General features: G+C 35.3%; 1 protein-coding gene across 2 annotated transcripts in view; it reads right to left on the reverse strand.

Moving 5' to 3' along the window:
• Positions 1-446: 446 nt before the first annotated feature.
• GNAI1 (G protein subunit alpha i1) overlaps positions 447-20,322 on the reverse strand; it is a 33,503-nt gene continuing 13,627 nt past the window's right edge. Inside the window, exons 2-9 of one of the 2 annotated variants that reach the window (XM_030291462.4) lie at positions 14,404-14,446; positions 14,184-14,325; positions 9,608-9,765; positions 7,987-8,115; positions 4,819-4,948; positions 3,467-3,620; positions 2,361-2,575; positions 1,898-2,259 (exon numbers count right to left, since the gene is read on the reverse strand). In XM_030291462.4, the coding sequence (XP_030147322.1) occupies positions 2,385-2,575; positions 3,467-3,620; positions 4,819-4,948; positions 7,987-8,115; positions 9,608-9,765; positions 14,184-14,325; positions 14,404-14,446 (947 nt within the window). In that variant the 3' untranslated portion in view covers positions 1,898-2,259; positions 2,361-2,384. Of the gene's footprint in view, positions 2,576-3,466; positions 3,621-4,818; positions 4,949-7,986; positions 8,116-9,607; positions 9,766-14,183; positions 14,326-14,403; positions 14,447-20,322 lie in introns of both variants that reach the window. The other variant, XM_030291453.4, reaches the window with a different exon arrangement.

The raw sequence follows: 20,322 nt of genomic DNA on the forward strand, positions 1-20,322 counted from the left end.
ATGTGGAGCCTTATTACAGCTGCAGTGAAAATTAAGTGTATGGCTCCCACCACAACTGCATTGGAGCTTTTCTTAGAGAAGTGCCCTAGGCAGCCAACTTTATCTCTGGACAAAGATTTATCTACCAGTGCAGCACCTCTACAAGGAAACACCCCTGCTGGCTATGCATCAGGTCAGAAAAAGCAAGATTATCTATTGACTAGCAAGGCAAATTAGTTCACAATTTTGTTCTGTTAGTATAAGAATACTTCATGAACCACTAGTTACAAAATTCCAAAATTTCTCCAACTGAAGGTGCTAAGAAAAGTATTAATTAAAAAACCTAATGCTTCTAGCACAAAGTTTTTACATTTACTCTTGACTTCCTATCTTCTAATTTTTACTACCTGGTTACCTCCACAGAATGGATGCAGAAAGATTTCCATCAGCACATTTAATGAAAAACATTTCTTTCAAGCAAGGCACAAAATTTAGATTTATTTAGTTTGATTAATCCCAATTTTTGTTTTACATTAAGTACAAAAACCAGCCGGAACGTAGGTGTAAATACAATTCCACAAAGTAGTTCAGTGAGATTTAAAAATCATATCCAGAACCATAAAGCACACTTAAAAGCAGCCCAGGATATACAGATTGCTTACCATAACTGCTGAAAGAGCTCATAATGTATCAACATATTTAACAACCTCCAGCAATAACTTATCTCCTTTCTAATCTTTCATTTTAAATGCATTTAGCAATTCTGTACCTAACAAAGAAAGCATTAAAGAATGAGAAGGGCAGGTAAGTTTTACTCAAGCAGAGGCCTAACTTAAACACATACACAATCAAAATTTAAACAACAAAACAATGACTTCAATATTTTTAACATTTCCAAGAACATAAATGCTAAGATACTATAGAAAAATAGCCACAGGCTCCAAGACTTATTTACTTCTCAAAGAACTTGATGGTGTACTGTAGCTGCCTGAAATATTTTAACAATTATAGAAAATTGTATCTCCAGGTTTGGTACGTTCGTGTTTTCTAGATGACAACATACATTTAAGACAACCATCAACTTATTTACAGTTACAAGCTTATTCTGTTTAAAAACTGTATTTAAAAAAATCAGTTTTGGCACTATCCCTAAGGCAATGGATGATAGGTACCTAAGACAGCAAATCACATAAGGAAAGCATAACCAGAAGAAAATAATCTTTAACTTATAAGAAACTGTGAAGCTATAATTAAAGAACAAATTAAAGAATCAGCACTTCTAAGTCACTAAAACACCCTACCCAAAACATTGAAGATTCTTGCTATATGCAACAGGAATTTGCTTTAATCTGTGGAGCTCCCTTGTCTTGTGGGGAAACTCAATTTTTCTATGGTTAAGTTATCCAACTAGTTTTATTACCAGAAAATAGCAAAATGTTTAAGGAGAACATGAATTTATGTTTTAAGTGAGCAGAAAAAACATTAATGTGAACTCCAGCCTTTGCTGTCTATTTAAAACACCCCAAAGGTAATTTTTCCATTCAATCCACTGAGTAAGACCACAGCATCAATTTTTTTTTATTGATATGAATAGTTTTAACAACTTCCTTTTTGCATTTCCATCAGCTTCAGTCATAGCTGACCCTTAAACAACAATTCCCAGTGTTGCCACATTTCCACTGCAAAGACTGCAAGCCTGGATTTCATAAACTGTGGATTTCACTCAAATTTTAAAATAATTTTTCTGTTTATCCTGAATTTATAAAAAGATTTTTTTTTCAAAACTTAAGGCAAAAGATAAGTTTATTGGTTATGTTTCTTTAAGTCTGAGAAGGTGAATGAGGCTGTTTAAATATCAAAAAGCTAACGCCATATAGAGTATTACCAACAAAAGTAAAGAATAAGGCAGCATGCACCCTTAAAATGAAAAGAAAATTTAATTTTACAAGATGTTTAAATAATCCAAAGGCAAAAAGTGTCTGTCTCCTCTAAGAGTATCTTCATAAAACATGGAAATTTTAGAGGAATGTTTTAGAGGACATCAAGTTACTAAAATATTCCGTTCAACGTTTATACAAATACATTACTACAACTGTAAGTTTACATACAATCAACTGACATCTCAGTGTTAACTAATTACTTAAATTTACAAGACAAACATAAATAAAGCTGTTAAAACAGGCAAGTACAGTACTGATCTATCATTGAGCACAATGCATTTTGTACTTCTTTCACCTTGAAAAGAATCAGATTAGAATTGTGCGAAGTCTATCTCCAAACCTAAAAATAAAATAAAAGAGAATTAAGTATATCTATGCAGGTTTTACACAGCGTGGGCATATTCCAAATGTTTAAGTCCTGTTTTCAGGCATGTAATTTACCATTTAACAACCTTTTGTCTGTTCTCAGAAGAGGCCACAGTCCTTAAGGTTATTTTTAATAATGACATCAGTTACAGCATCAAAAACAAACTGCACATTTTTTGTGTCTGTGGCACATGTGAAGTGAGTGTAGATTTCCTTTGTGTCTTTCCTCTTGTTCAGATCTTCAAACTGACACTGAATGTACGCAGCTGCTTCTTCATAAGTGTTTGACCCTGGAAGAAGAAAATTGCTCAGTAAGCACGTTTCCAAAAGAGGATGAACAAGATGCACACTGTCTTTGAAGGAAGGGGTTCTTTGGAAACAGTTAACCTAAACCTGAAGAGGAAAAATTCCACACCATTGCTTTAAGATACCATAAAAAAAAATCTTGGAAGGGATCTTTTGGATGCATTTGTAATAAAAACTTAGCACAGTTCCAGGGTGCAGGAATAGTTTTTGCATTTACTCCAGTGCCAGAGGAACAAGTCATTCATGACCCATCACTTTCCTAGTTTAGGACATTTTGTTTCTTTCATTTAAGTTACTTGTTTAAATTTTAATGTTTTTAAAAGCTTCAAGGTTTTTCCACACTCAGTTAAAGACACTTGGCATACACATTTCTCTCAAATTTTTTACCTCCAACATGCTATTTTCTGTTTGAACTTACAATGAAAATGATACATAAAAATGCTAAGACTTGTTAAATGAATTAATGCTCTTTTGCTGTGTATTTCCTGAATAAGCCACAATGTCAAAATGTATGTACACTCCCTGTTAAAAAAAACTCTCATGCATCTCAGGAATTCCTACTTATATCAAAGTAAAAAAGTAGTTTCTTTTTTATTAGAAATTAGAACGGGCTAAATAAACGAGCCTGAACAGTTGCAACAGTAACATGTAAATGCTAACAGTGGACCAGCTTTATTTCACCTGGTTAAAAACACTTAAGCACTGCTTTCTTACCTATCAAAACTCCCATCTTAAATTTTAGATCATATTAGAGAATTTTAGATGCCTAAAGTTATACAACTCCTCATGATCTTGACATTGAAAAGCATGTATTTTAACAAAAAAAAAACCAAACAAAAAAACAAAAACCCTTGATATCTGCATCCCTCCAATACCTGCATATTCAGGGTAGCAAATAGTGAGGGGACTTCTTTTGATCTTTTCTTCAAAAAGATCTTTCTTGTTCAGGAATAGAATAATAGAAGTGTCTGTGAACCATTTATTGTTGCAGATACTGTCAAACAATTTCATGCTCTCATGCATCCGATTCTGTAATTGAAAAAGAAGCCATCACTTACTATTTTATCAGACTTCAATAGTAACATAAGGATATATATTTTTGATTACTTACAAATGAACCAGTTACAAAACTAAGTTTTTAGCAAACAAAATCACATTTTATTGCAGGGAAATACAGAGAGGCCAAGACTACCACAAAGATCATTTCCAAAAGCAGGGTTTAAGCGACTACTTTTTTCTCATTTCCAGGTTTAAAATTTCAGTATTTCAGAAATTTGTGTGTTTTGACATTTTGCAGTACAGATATTCTACAAGAATTGCTGAGTTACCTGAATTTGATTAGGTCTTCTGGAAATTGAAAACAAATTCTGCACCTAGCTGATATTCCAGACTAAGGAAGAAAGTTCTACAAAGCTAGAGAATCAAGTAAACAAGTATTTTAACTCTTACTATAATATTTAACTCTGTAGAAAAATTATCCAACATGTAAGTACTTCGGCCAAGTTCCAGTCATTTAAGCAGCAGGATGCTAGCTACGACCTTCTTTGACACTATATTTGACTTGAAAGGTTTTCTTATTTCTCTTTCCTCCCCAAATGATATTTTATAGAAAGTTGCAGAACACAAGGAAGAGCATAAGAGCCTGTTAAAGATTCACATACAGAGGAAAGCATCACTTCAAACCACTCAAGATAGTAAAATGCACCCTGTGCACAGTGACACGGAAGGAGTAAACTCTTGAAAGAGGAAAAAGGAGCTCAGGGTGTTGGAAAGGAAAAGTAAGAGAAACATTTCTGCAATTAAGACAAGAGACTGGAGAAACACATTTAGAAAGAAACAAAACCTGAAGACTGAGGGAGGAAAGAAACACAAAATATAGTAGAGCAGATTCAGGTAAGTAAAAAAATTTCTTAATACCTACTTCTAGCATCCATAAAGAGACTAAAATGTGTATTACTGACAATGTATGCTTATTAATTTATCCTTCCTTTAAAACATGAAAAGTGTAGCTAAAAGAATACTTATCTCTTAGTATTCCTTATGAAAATATAAGGAAGTACTTTGGAACCCAAAAGCGTGAATTCTATCACCATTTCATTGAGACCTTTTGCACAAACCCCATACATCTTACAAAGCAATAATACTTCAAAAGACCCATTTACAGCTTTCATTCAAAGCTTAGCTTCTGTCCAACCACTATTCCTTTCTTCAACTTTATGGTACTTGCCATTTCCTCATCTTCAGCCAAGACCAAGTCATAATCACTCAGCGCCACACAAAAAATAATTGCTGTAACACCCTCAAAACAATGAATCCACTTCTTCCGCTCTGATCTTTGGCCTCCAACATCAAACATTCTGCAAAACAGAAGTAAAAAGCAGTGAATGAACTTTGGAATTTTTAGCTTTCTGAATATTAATCAACAAAATCTGGAATTAGCAGCTGTGTAAGTCTGAGAACAACATCTTAAAAAGAAGGCAAAAAACAGAACTGTATCTTGTATTTTCTCAATATAAACTGCAATTTTAATAAAGCTTTGAAAATCTTCCTACACATTTTAGAGAACATGAGAAAGTATGAGATGAAAGAGAAACAAAACCAACTATTTACAATATTATACTTCATTAACAAAGCTAATTGTACTCTGTATAAAATAAAAATATACAGTTAACTTTACTAAAAAGTCTACCATAATAAAAGATACTGATCAACAATGTGGACTGTCAGTCCTGCTGAGTTTTAGCTCCTCTCTCTTATAAGCCAAATTACAACTTTAATCTGTTCTTCAATTGGCCATGTTTAAATGGGATATTTTTAAGACATTATCTTAGAAGACAAAATAAGCACTATACAGTAAAAATAACCCTCACTTTCCCTCCAACAAATGCATTTTTTGAAATGCAATTAAATTTCACACACGACATTTACTGAAGCTGACTAGTGTTTTTTATTAGCCCCCTTTCCTGTTTTCCCTGCGTTGTAAGGTTGCAAGCATGGGGCAGGTAAAAAACCCTACCCATTTAATCTTAGTGCACTACACAAACACTGTAAATTGCACTTGAAGGGATTCAATTACAGTTGTTATTTTTAGATATCATCAAGTGTTCCAAGTTGCTAGGTTTTAATTTAAAAAAAAAAAAAAAACACAGTAAAAGTAAGCAGAGAAGGAAACAAATTAGAAGAAAAAGAAAGACCCTTTGCTTTCTCAAAGAAAATTGTCAGAAGCACTGTAACCTCTAACAAGGTCTTCTACTTGGCAAACTACTGCAGAAGTAACAATGCTCGCTGCCCTTTTAATGTTCTACATTGAGATAATGTCATGTCAAAAACACTTGAAAGATAATTCCTAAGGATTCCTTAGAGGGTCTCTTTACCTTCAAAAAAGCTTTGAAGGGAAGTCTTTGGTTATCACTCTACACAAATGTGAGCCAGCCACCTACTACTTAGTTCTCAAATAATTAGCAATGGCTGTACACAAAGAATATATTTTGTATTTAATAAAGTACTTTGTACTGTATCTTAATAATTAATCCCTTAAATCTTAGTAATTACTTCTGTCAATTCTAATGCTATGCTTTGTAACTTTATACTGAGACCTGATTTTCCATAAGAATTAACACTTCTACAAAAAAAAGTGTTCTTTGAACATAAAAGCAGTAAATAATCAGACTCAACCTTCGGACTAGGCTATAGAAACAGGATGAAGATAACTTGCTATTTGCAATTTGGATTGAATCAATAATCAAAGCCATGTTAATTGCTTTATAGAGAAGGCTGAATTGAGGCCCAACCTGAAGGAATCTAAACACACACTGCTAGCAGAACAGGAAAGAAAAAAAAACTGATTTTATGCAGCAAGTCATACTTATGTACCCTTGTCTTAGTATAATCAAGCCTTTCATGTGTTTGGCTGATCTTAAAAGTTCATTTCAAGGTTATGTAAAAGTACTTCAAGCCCTCACAATAACTCATTAAGTCTATTGCCTAAGGCACAGGTACAGGTGTTCAAATGTACAATATTACAGCTAAACAATTATACAGGCCTGGCTCAAGGACACATTTTACAGAAGTGTCACCATATGGTCCTTGTAACAGTCCCAATAATCCATAGAGACTGGACTCATATAGAGCAGGAAACAAGAAACATTGGAAAGTAAGTGAAAAGATGGAGAACTCCTGAGAATACTGAAGTTTTCTAATCAGGCTGGGCTAAGGACTACTCTTCTTAGGTTTGCAAGAGATTTATTATCATTTATTCTTTTGTGGATTAATACAAATTTTGTATTCTTAAACCCTAAAACAAGGAAACAAAACAGATTTCCACAGTATTGATTGTCCTGAAATATCCATATTTCAGTGTTTGCCATGCATTTCCATGAAAAAAAAATATTTTCCATGAAGATACTAAGCAAATATATAATACAGACATACTGAACAATTTCTGCAGAATCTAAATCCATATTTAGAGTGTGTTTTACTGAGTTTTCTTCTCATTCTCCCTCACCAGTAGGAGGTAGAGTCTGCTGATGGTTAACACTATCTTGTGTTTTCACATTGACTGCTGCACATGCATCAGGGCAAACTTTTTATAAGAGCATATTGTGAGAGGAGAAGGGGGAATGAGCTCAAAGTGAAAGAGACTAGGTTTAGATTAGATATTAGGAAGAAATCCTTTATTGTGAGGGTGGTGAGGCACTGGAACAAGTTATCCAAAGGAAGTTATGGATACCCCATCCCAGTAAGTGTTCAAGGCCAGGTTGGATGGATCTTTGAGCAAAGTGGTCAAGTGGCGGGTGTCCCTGCCCACTGCAATGGGGTTAGAACTAGATGATCTTTAAGGTCCCTTCCAACCCAAACAATTCTCTGATTCTATGTCTTTAGACATAAAATGCTCAGAATATTATAATTATTTTCCAAATATCACACCACAGAAAACATAAGTTATATTCTTTCATCTCTAAAATACTACCTTGAAGTATAGGACATATTTGAATTCACCTATTTGGGAAAATGGATTTACTCTTTCATAAAAACCAGTAAACTCTTATAAGCTTCCATTTCTCCAACAGAATTTAAAACAGGAATCCAATAGAACAGCTATTTAACATGGCAGAAAATGCAGTATTTTGTTTTAAGATTTAATTTATATCAAAAGTATCCTTACAAAACATTTTCAATATAACAAAAACATTTATTGGAGCTCCAACAACTCTCACATGCCTTCCAAAAACTCAGTCAAGCACAAGAATTTTTTTTTTTTTTTCATAAAAAGTGGGGCATGAAATAATCAAACCTGTGATTAGACAAATTTGTTAAATTACACCATTGAATGCCATATTCCATAATTTTGCAGGAACTTTGATGGACAGATAACCATGCAGCATGAGTTACATACTTAAAATGAAGATCCTTGAATGTAAAGTGAGTTTCCACTATTCCTGTAGTTTTCACTCTTGTTCTGAGAACATCCTGTTGAGTTGGAATGTAGCTGGTTTGTGCTATCCTGTCCAAGTCATTCAAGTAACTAAAGGTAAAAATAAACACTGCTTTCAGTTATTCGTAAAACAGCAACAAAATAATTGCAAAGAATTACAGAAGTTTTAAGTCCATTCATTACACTGTCTTTGAATTTTATAAGATAGTTTTCTCTGAGACACAAGACACAGTATTCTACTCAAATTCCCAAAGCTTATTTTCCAAAATAAGCTTTTGAGACACAACACTATTGCATCCTAGATGAAAGCAAACTTAAGCAATTTATTCCATTACAAAGAATTCTTCTTTAGAAATTCCGAAATGCAAACATGGTTCCATAAACATCCATGTTATTGGCACTAATTACAATTTCTTCATCTTTGCAACCTACTGAACTGCAGGTTACTTTGAACCATAAACAAAGCCCAAAATCACTCTATTTGATAACAGACATGAAAAGAATAACTTGGTGTTTTGGCCAGAAATAATGTATCTAAGAAAATGCCTAATACATAACAATTAACTTTCTACTGAGAATTCCTAATTGCATGTATCTTTTACAATTAGTATGCTTTCACTGCCAAACTCCTTGCAATGTCCAGTGTTTCCAAAACACTATACGGCTCTTACTTGTACTTTTCCCATAGTAAATAGGAAGGCATTGTATTCTATTTTCTGTGTAACAAGAAGTTAACAATTTTACAGATATATATTTATATGGCCAGAAGAACAGTTTTCTTATGAAACTTCAGTCACAGTTGTCTAAAACAACAAAATAGTCCACAGAAGGTTAGCACAGGACAGTATGAATCTCCAAATCACTGTTCCCTATAGAAAAGTTTATACAACTGAGAAACAACTTCAAGCGCTACAAAATACTTCAGAATCATAAAAAAATTGCACTACAAGGCAGTTATCACTGCTATTGCCACTCTTTACCATCTTGTATTTCCTTCAGTGGACTCTTTTCCTTTACTGACTTACAGTTACTTACTGCTACAGCATCTTATTTTTGCCTTTCTAGTTCCTTAATGCTTTATTCTCTTACTTAAGTGCCCTAGCATAAAGGATACATTCTAATTGTTTCTTGGCTCAACACATTTCCAATAGAGACCATTAATTAACACTGAAAACATAGTAATGTTGACATAGGAAAAAACAATTACAAAAGAAAGTAGTATCCTTCGTAATACAGATCATGTAATCACATTTTTTGGACACATTCAAATACTAAAAAGGTACTTCAAGTCATGCTTTTGTAATAGAAAACCTATTAAAGCACCTTAAATCAATCTTTGGCTTCTTTAAGAGAATGAAACATGTGGTCAGAACATGACAAGTTCATAATTACACTATGTATTTTCCTTTCCAACCTCAAAGTTTTGCTGCAGCACTTTGACCCAAGCAGACACTATCTTTGTCCAGTTACTTCTGTGGTTTCCATCTATGTGGGAGCGGAATTTGTCAAAACATCACACCTTATACTGCTTTAGCTACTAGTTAGAAGGCAAAGACAATTTTGTCTGTCACAGTGCACTTACTAGGCAGCAGAGTCATTGAGCTGGTATTCCCGAGATCTGTTGAAACAGGCTTGAACCCCAGTGTCTTTCCACAATCTCTTGATAACTCCCGCAAGCTCTGCAGTCATAAATCCTTCTTCTGCTGCTCCAGCCAACACAAAGAGTTGACGAGCATCATCCTTTAGGATTTAAACAGGGTGAAGAGAGAAATATTGAGAAATACAACAGAAGTATTATCACCTAAGAACTAGATTCAGCAAATGCATTACTTAACCTGGTAAATGTAAATGTAACCAAACAAAAAATGTGAAAGAAAATAAATTTATTTTAGTGTTCTGCATTGGATATTAATTCCCACATTTTCCAATGTCTAGTAATTGAATTTATCATTAGCTGACAGAGCTTCTGGTCTGTTTACAAGTTGAGCAAAGTTTTTATAAACAGGAGTAGTAACATATTTTGTGCTCAAACCTAAAGTTAACCATATTTACTCATAAAATACTACATACTGGATAAAATGGTTACAATACAAACTAGACTCTTCAGAAGGGTAGCTGTATCTTGAACAACTGAAGAAAACACATTAAATGCTTAATTTTAATTAATTACACTACTTTGAAAGTGACAAATAATCACTTCTTCCCAAATCATGCATCAGGAATTGAAAAACACTTAAAAAAACCTTTCCAGATCAATCAGCCACAAATATCCATTGCCTTAATTATTCTACAGAGACCAAGTTCTCTTGGTAATGCAATATCAAGCAAATATCAAGATTTTTAAGAGTAAATACTGGATTTTAAAACGATATATAATAATTGGATTTGAGAGTGAGGCTAATGGAGTACAGGATGTAAATCCACCATTCTCCTTTTATCAACATTTCACCAGCTGACCAGTGACATCCAACTTTGACTGAGCAACAAAACTTAGTGATTTATTTTCTAAAGAAGTATTTCTATTATATTTAGACCTGTAAGGCACTGTAGGAAAGGCAGCAGATGGGTATAGGGAAGATCCACATTAGTACTCTCCTGGGAGTAGCTGCTTGACCTTGGTTATTAGCAGAACATGATCCAATGCCAAGGTATGTCAGCCAGGAAAATCAGCCTGTAACAACTACCCACAGCATGTACTGTTTGTCCAGTAATTAAAAGAAAGAGAACAATGAATCTGGAAAGGAGGAAGGAGAAAAGGGAGACTCAGACATGTCAGCTGGGAACTGAAATTGTTTCAAGAAAAAGGATTTAAAAAGGCAACATATAAGGTTATTCTCACAAAATGTAAGTGAAGACACATATGCAAATCTGTAGAAAAATCTGTCATTTTGCTGTTCCAACACAAAGCTGTAGAAAAAAAAAACCCCATTTGCAGGATAAGCACAGAAAGCAGTGATTGTTCTAAAGATACTGTCCACTGTAGACTTAAATAATCAAAGATTGTGTGAGCTAACAGGGAAATTGTTTGGATGGATTGGGTAACCCTGAATTTCAGAGGTTGAAAATTAAAAGCTTGCAGTTCAGTGAACTCAAGCCAAACTTGAAGAGATTTAAGCATATATGTATATATATACACATATATATGTATTTTTAGGTATACATATGAAGAACGGGTTGTTGATGTATAGTTGAAAGTGTCTTATGAAAGCTAGAGTAGGTAGAAATCTAAAAGAGCATTCATCAGACAAAAATACTGATTACTATACATAACCAGAACAAACTGTGGACAAACAATTAAAATTTAACAGATTGTACTAATAATTACATATAAACCCCAGAGCTGTAAAGATCAAAGGGTTGGATTTCAGGGGCTTTAATTTGAACACTATGCCTGCATAAAAGAAACTGAATGACAGTTCTGATCTTGAATACTGTTTGTGGATGCAAATGCAAGGACCTACAACTCACAAAAGCAGCAAATCTTTAAGAAGAGACAATCTATTAATACACATGATGGAAACAGCTCAGAAACTGACAGTTTAGTCACAAAAGATGATGATGACATTTTACACCTAAGACGGTTTGACTTTCATATATCTCTACATGCTCTCAAACAGGGGAGAGGGGAAACGGAAGGTAGAATAAGTAAATTGATTTCAGCTTTTTTTAAAAGGCCGAACATTAAAATGAAAAATGGTCTCTGTTACCCCTTCTTCCTTTTGCTAAAACGGCAACTACCACAGACACCACAAGTGAGACAGTATGCAATGATCAAGTTCTATTTTAATTATTCATCAATGCTAGATACTTTCCTTTAGTTATACTGAAATAGGGCAACTTCCTCTACAGGTGTCACTTTTTAAACCAGATTCTATAGATAAGGTAATGTAAAATAACCAATTTAATAATCTCTCCAACTAGTGCAAGTCTCACATGCAGAAAGTGGTCCATAGTAATTTGAAGCACATTCACTAAATGCTTCTCAAAACATGGTTTCTACTTAAACTGTCCTGTAGCACAAAGGAAGATAGATCAGATTTACAAATGACCTGGTGGTGTTATCTGTGCTCCCTTAATTCAACAACTTGAAAAAAGAGAACATTCAACTCTCTGCTCTACCATTAGTCTTATGACAGAAATAAGAGTATGTGATTTTCAAAGGAACCTTACCCCATTTAGAGCAAAACCATCAGAAATTCACCTCAGAAATTTAAGAAAAATAATCTAAATATAACAGTTTATTCCAAGAGTTACAATTTGGAACTATTTTTTTTCTGCAAAAGACCACAAAATTAAAACAAAATTGAAAGTAATTAAGGTACGAACATACTACTACTAACATCTAATACTAATGTTCCACAGCAATGTTCCTCTGAAAAAAAAATGTTTGGACCACCAAGACCTGACTAAGTACAAAGGGATGGACAGCTATTTTAAGATTGTTCCTGACACAAGTTTGCCTCACCATTTATATAGCTCTCTGAAGTCGAGAAACTCAGATGACTTCAAACTGACATCATATAAAACACAGCCCTCAAAATCTTCTTGTTAGTCATTTTATGTGCTAACACCTAAATTTACTCCTCCTCCGTTTTCTCTTACTAAGCACTCAGTAACACAAGTCTACCATCTGCCTCTTTCCAGCACCAACTGCCAGACTCCAGAGAGGCCTGCACAAACACTGAACTAACAAGTACTGAAATAGTGTTGCTTTGGAAGACTTCGGTCTCAAGGGCAGACTACAGCAAACATGAGAGCAAATGTTGAGAGGAATAACCAGTGAAATGGAAGCTTTTACTAGTTATGCTTACAACTGAAGAGACATCAGGTAGAATTAACATATGTACATAGAATAATGGCCATAACTGCCTGTCAATCAGATTTAGACTTCAGATACAACTTAATGACTCACTATACATAATTTTACAAACATCTTCCTTATGACAACCATACATATTGCATTTCACAAGGTTACTGAATGAATACTGTCTAACATTTATAAAATGCTTTTCAAACAACCAATAAAACCTTGAAGACTGTCGAGAATGAAGTATCTGCATACTGTTTCTTACTTTTAAAAACCCTCCTCTCCTCTCAAACTCTAATTCCACCTTAAAGGGATGGAAAGAACTTACGACAAAATATTCCTGACTACCTTACATATACTTATAAACATGTTAATGAACAACAAAAGTCTTCCTCCACCTTTCCTGTGAGACAGCCACAACGTGGCAAGTTCTGGCTTCCAAAGCAGTACTGGAGAGCATTTTGCACTGTGACTGATTTCCGTGGGGAGGAGATAAAAGCATACATCCTGAACCAAGTGTAACTGCTGTTCAGACTAACAACTCTGGGGACCAATTCCAGCACTGCAGAACAGACTGTATAGAGTCTTGTAATGAGAAAACAAGCAAAAAGATGTAAACTGAGCATTTTAAAGAGATATTCCAAGCATCTCCCTGCCTGACCAGATGTGGATGTAATCAGGTTCACCATAGGTAAGAGAACAAGATCAAAACCAATAGGTGGGATGGCAAATAAACTCAGAGTTTAGATAAAATAGGATGAAAAATGTACAGAAAAGCTGTACATTCGAAAAAGCTGAGACCAGAAAAGGTCTCATTTCTTGGGAACAATCCCAGGATTAATATCATTAACAATTGGGATCCCAGCAATAGGTCCATATTCACATCTCTTTGAGAAAAATAAAGACCGTCAACACTGGAAATCAGTATGAAACAGGATCCAGCTCAGAGGCTGGCAGTGTTTCCGGCATTGCTGAGTCTATGACCTAATAGAGAAGTGGAGGCAGTACAGTGAAGAAGTAGCTAAATGCCTTCCTATTTAAGCAGTATTTTTTAAGATGTCTAACTTAAATTACCTTCCTAGTAGCATACAAGTCCATACAAATAGAGACATGACTGTGGACTCCTTAAGATTCAGATAGTTCTGCAAATTTAGACAGAATTCAGAAAAAAGCATCTAAACCATATAGTTGTTGTGAATCAACCCAGTGCTGACTGCTCTACAGGTCACCTTGTGTGTGACCAAATGTCACCAAAGGCATTTAGTTATCAAACACTGTATCTCACAAAGATTTCTGAAGGAAATAGTATGGAGATTTCAGCTGTATGTCTGTGTGTGTACTGAATACTCACAGCCCTGATGGGATCACCAAAGTCTATCTTCAACCTCCCCATTGCTCTAATTATAGCAATAATGGACTGGATGGTGTTACTGTAGACAACAGCTTTGTACTGTTTACATTCGTCTTCTGAATAACCAGCTTCATGGATAATCCTGTGGAAGAAAAAAAATAATCAATTCTCTATTCAAATTAAAAAATATTTCTCTATCACAGTATTTCACCACACTTACTTCATTTGCTTGACAATTGTGCTTTTCCCCGATTCACCAGCTCCTGAAAAATAAATGCGTGAAAATTCACCATTAGGCATTTACTAATCTTTGAAAATACATTTTGATTCTACACTTCATATATCTAACCAATATAAAAACCTCCAAAAGGTTACAACATGTTAACCATGTTACAAATTGATTTTTAATATAAAAATACACCTTCACCTGGAAGTTTTAAAATCAAGCCATTTTAAGAACAAATCTCAGTTCTAAAAAGTCTTTTCTTTTACAGAAGTGAGCATAATCTTTACACAGTCTGCTGGTGTTTCTAATGAGAACAGGTGATAGTTGCTCAACTTCAAAGGGATCTAAAGCTTAATTCCTCCATCTTTTTAATCAAAACCTAACTAAAATCCATCCTTCACACTGTATTAATGGTCTTCCAAAACTGCAAATGAACACCTTAAAATTCTTTAAGGCTTTAGTCCTTGTAACTGTCTTTTGACCCTTGCATGAATAAACCAACAGTCAGCCTACTTTTTGTTAGAACTGATGGTATAAGGTTTGCCAATCAACCTGATATAATTTTAAGTGCTTAACAACAACAACAAAACAAAAAGCTATGTTAAAATACAAAGCTTAAGAAAACAGCATCTGTCAACAGACAGGGAAAAATATGCAATTTTTGCTGTCTCTACAATATATCTTTCATCTGCTTCTTACTCTAAAAATATGTGGAACGCTTACAGCTGTGGTCTAATCCCTTTAGATAATACACTCCCAGTTTTTCTGTGACTTGTGCTGAATTCTCCCTCTCTTCTCAATATAGCTTTGCAGAAGTGAGTACAATCTTCATACAGTATACAGGTATTTCTAATGCAAAGAGATCACCCATTGTCCAATTCCAATATAACTAAAGAAAACTCTGACCACAGAAAGGCACTGATAAAGGCTGTACTTATTTGTCTCCAAAAAAAGGGCAAAACCTGATGCATGACAGTCAAGCTCATCTTGGACAAAATAAAGGTTATTGAGATGTGTGAACACAGGTTTACAAAGTACAAACTTCCCATAGTAAGGAGTTTCGGGGTGAAGAACATGAACAAATGTAATTTACTTTAACTCTATTAAGGCTTCCAATGCCACCTTCCATGGCAGCCCTGGACAAGTACCAGCTTCAGGGTATCTGAAAATCTGCCTAGACAGCCACACTTAAAGGCTTGTGTCAAGGGTTCAAAAATGTAACTGGAAGGCATTTATGCAGTCTCCATGAGACAACACTGGCTAGCACAGTTTAGCACCTTCACCAATTACCTGAAAGGAAAGGTAGAATGCATTGACATCAAGGTTCCATCTGACATGAGCCTGGGAGGCCGGGAAGTGGTGGCCAGTGTTAGATAACAGAAGTGCTACTCAGAGGGTCTCCTTAACACGCTAGAGGACTGAGCTGAAGAATCTCAGAACACAGACAATCGTGAAGTCCTGCAAGTGGCACAGAGTAACACATCCAACATATGATTTTGGACTAATTGGTTAGGAAAACTGTGGGGCTCAAGAAACTGAAGAGTCCACAGTGGAGCCTTGTTGGTTAGGGTTAAGGTCAGTCACATTCCAAGCTGCTGCACTGGGTCTGTCTAGGACAAAGTTAACTCTCTTCACAGTAGCCCTTATGGTGCTGCACTTCATGTTTGTACCTAAACCAGCACAAGTAACATTCATTAGTAAGAGAAAGTGATGGTTCTCTTACAGCTGAAAAATGCATGCACAGCATTAAAGCATTTTCTCTTTTCCACAATGTCCCCAGCCCTAGGGAGCAGGCTGGGTGTGGACAATACCCTAAGAAGGGATACAGTCAGGACAGCTGACCTAAGTCAACCAAAAGCATATTCCATACAAGAATTACATGCTCAGCAGTAAAAACTCTGGTAAGGAAGGAAGAGGGGTAGTAATTTCTTGTTACACTGTTTGAACCCTTTTTTGTTCTTACCTTTGCAAGTGTGGTTATAGTGAAGGGTCTGGGACATAATTCATATAAGGAGCAGCTGAGGGAACTAGGGTTTTTTAGCCTGGAGAACAAGAGGCTCAGGGGAGACCTCAACAGTCTGCAACTACCTTAAAAGGAGGTTTTAGCCAGGTAGGGTCAGTCTCTTCTCACAGGTAATAAGTGATAGAACAACAGTAAAGGGCCTCAGGTTGCAACCAGGAGAGGTTAAGACTGGCTATTAGGAAAAAGGTCTTCATCAAGAGAACTGCCAATCATTGAAACAGGCTGCCCAGGGAAGGGTGGAGTCACCATCCCTGGAGGTATTTAAAAATTATCTCTGGAACCTAGGGACATAGCTTAGTGATGGGCTTGGCAGTGCTGGGTTAATGTCTGGAGACAATGATGTTATAAGCCTTTTCCAAACTAAACGATTCTGTGATTCTTTCCACACAACCATTATGCATGCCAAGGCCCTGCTTTCCAGGAAGTGGCCAAACACCTGCCTCCCAGTGAGGAGGAAAGAATTCATTCTGCTCTTTGCTCTGCTAGTGTGTGCAAGCCATGGCTTTCCCTACTAAAACATCATCTTGATCCATGTATCTTCTTGCCTTCCTTCTACTTTTTCCTTATCCCAAGGGAGAGGAGAGTGATCACACAGCTGTGTGGGTGTTTGGGTTGACCCTGGCCAACAGCTTGCACTGTTGCAGTGGCATTAGTGCAGAGAAGTCAAAAGACACTGTTCTTCCCCAGCAGTCAGCATTCATTATGCTGTATCCAAGTACTGTATACAATACTCCCCCCTCAGCATCCAGTAAATGAGACAGACAAAAAACAGTTAGTTGAAGGTCACTTAGTTGTTTAGAGGTCACATAACATTCAAGGAAAAGCTACAAGGAACTGGGCATTTTAATCCTAGAAAGATTGGTGTGGGGAGAAAAGGTTGGATGTCTGTATATTTCTGTCCTTTCCATAACATCCACTTAAGACAGCTTAAAGCAGAAGTAAACTTGTTAGACCAACACAACAAAGAGATGTGAGGCAATTAAGAACCTCTAGCACAGCCAGTTTCAGAGAGATGGGAAGGAGGTGCAGGGAACCTGTTCATGAAGAGGTTGTACTGCCTGCAGAGGAAGTAGAAACTCAGCCATGGAGATCTCCCAAAATTCAACTGGACAAGGCTCTGATCAACCTTCTCTATTTTGATGTTAGCCTGGCTTTGAGCCTAAACCTCTAAGAGGTTTCTTCCAACTCAAGTATTTAATTTCTATAGAACAGAGTATTTCTGTACTTACACACTATAAAGTGATGCTTTTAGGATATCCCTCTTATTAAACCAAATATGTAGCTTCAGGACAGGCTCAGCCCAATTTCAGATTGGCTGCCAAAGGTTGTCCAACCTTCTCCCCAGCACTGCTACTGATGTAGTTACTCCTCTCTTCCTCCAACACCACAGAAGGAGTGCTAGAAGGAACCTAGAGGAGACATTGAACTCAGAGGAACAGAGCAGGCCTGTCAGCATCAAACTAGATTGCTTAATGCCATATTTAGCTCATGTCAAAGCAAAAGACTTAGTTCTTTATAAATCTGCAAGTTTCTTTATAGAGCAGCAATAGTTCCCAAGAATCTAAAAATCTGGCCATGGAAGTACATTAATAAACAGAAATCAGACACCAGTATGAAAGTCAGCTGTTATTTAGACACCTGAAGCATTTATAAACCAAATAATCTCAAAATAGCTAATTATGCACTTAAGCACAAAAGGTGGCACAAGTTTAAAGATTAGCTTTATTAATGAGATTACTATAATTTGCTTTGGATTAATAGTTATTCAAATAATTTGAAGATGGTATATTCCCTACATTCAACAGCAATTTTGGAGATATTAAGAAATATACTACAGCATTTAATTTACATAACCTCATAAAATCTTCTGTTAAAAATTTATCACATTTGACTAACCAAGAATGTCAGTATCAGGGCTAGTTACAGAATAAAAATCTAATTATTTTTGTCATACACTTTGTACTCCATTTTTATCATACTCTTGGTACTCCATTTTTATCATACTCTTGGTACTCCATTTTTTGAGTCAGATATATATGTTTCTCTGTGGTGTTAGAATCCACATGTACCAAATACTTACAATTATCATAAAAGCATTCTCAGTAACAACCACAAGCACCCATAATACATGTAAATAACAATTAAGTAATTTATTACAGAGTACCTAACATCAGCAGTGAGTTTGCAGGAGGTGCATTCCCCTATGGTATTTAATGGAAAACAGAAATGGTTGTTTGGTTTGGGTTTTTCCTTTAACAGAACACTGAAATGACTGCAGCATTCCTAATAATCTTTGAAAACTAGACAGGAAAATTTAACCTTACTCATTGTACTGTACTGAAAGGAAATTCATTATTTTTGCACTCCTGAATGCAGAACTCTGCCAGGTCTTCTGACAGATATATTTTGTAAAATTCCATCCTTTATCTCAGCATAAATAAGTTGCCCAAACAGCAAAATGAGAACTAACTCTGGTTAAGAAAGTTTTAGACAGAAGCAAGCAGTATTAAATATTACATGTGACAGCTGCATGTAAAATGCCAGAGCTAGCTTACTGTCACAACCAAACACTACCTAAATTTAGAGATATGTGATTGAATATTCCTCAAACATCTAGTAAATGGTGCTATTCACTGCTCACTATTTAAGTGTGATATTTGATTTTAGATCACTACTGTCAATAATTTGAACAGTCTTACTGGCTCTGTTACTATTTATTTATAATAAAAATATTATTTAAAAGACATGACAGTTCTGCTTAGACTAGAAGAACAGCAGCATGTTATTTCTGAATTTAAAAGAGTAGTGGGCATTTTTTGTTTACTTTCAAATGGAAATTTAAGTTGACTGTTATGTCATTACATTAATGGAAGTTTTAATAACTGATTAGTCCTTTCTTCCTCTTGCACACTTTATGTCCTTCATGTGCTCCTCAAAAAGAGGGCAACACAATCTACAAAAATCTAATTTAAAGAATTTTATAACTTTTCTTCACATATTTGAGTAAGAATATAACTTGAATTAAATCTAATACTCTTCTCACACCTGCTTGCCAGAAAGCAGGTAGATACTTATGTTTCATTATGCAGACTGCCAAAGTATGGGAGCAAAGCACATGCAGCTTAAGTAGCAAAATCTCACATTATCCCCATAAATCCTACTATAATCTGAAGGGTCATCTGCATCAAAGTTTAATACTCAGGCTCTACCGTCAAAAGACATTATTTCCCAGCTAGTATTGTGTTATCCAAAGCAGTATGTGCCTGGATCCAGCATGAATTCTGACAGCACTCCATGAGTTCAGAGCCAGCACATAAACCCAGGCCTGTGACCGACCCTACCACACCACCTGCAGTATGTGGAAGCTGACACTCAGCTAAAGAAGAGGGACTACATTCATATTATGATTTTTCTCTCAAGGCCAGCTCTCTACTTTGGAAACAGAAAAAAAATCAAAGCATCTTCATGTTAAAAAAACCCCAAACAATCAAAAAAACATTTAACAGATCAGCCTCAATGAATCTTCCCCTTGAAGGAACCAAGAAAGACAAGCAGAGCTAAATAAATTTAAGAAACAACTAAAGCATTATTTGATTCTCCAAGCTGTGAATTGGTCAATTCCAAAAAGAAATAAAAAAAAATTTAAAAAGACTGGGTTGGATTTGATCTTAAGTTTCTTTTCTAACCTAAATGATTTTATCACCCTATGACTCATTACTATGAAACTGTAGCAAACACCATCTTAAATTGAATATTCTTTCCAAATGGAGCAAATCTGTGTTTAAAATTAATCGAAACATGTAATAATTTGATTAAAATTAACAGGTAAGCAAAAAACGTTACTTTAAACTACTTAGAATATCTCATGACTTATTATCCCACACACTGCC

This window comes from Taeniopygia guttata, chromosome 1A, assembly GCF_048771995.1.
Source record: "Taeniopygia guttata chromosome 1A, bTaeGut7.mat, whole genome shotgun sequence".
NCBI lineage: Eukaryota > Metazoa > Chordata > Aves > Passeriformes > Estrildidae > Taeniopygia > Taeniopygia guttata.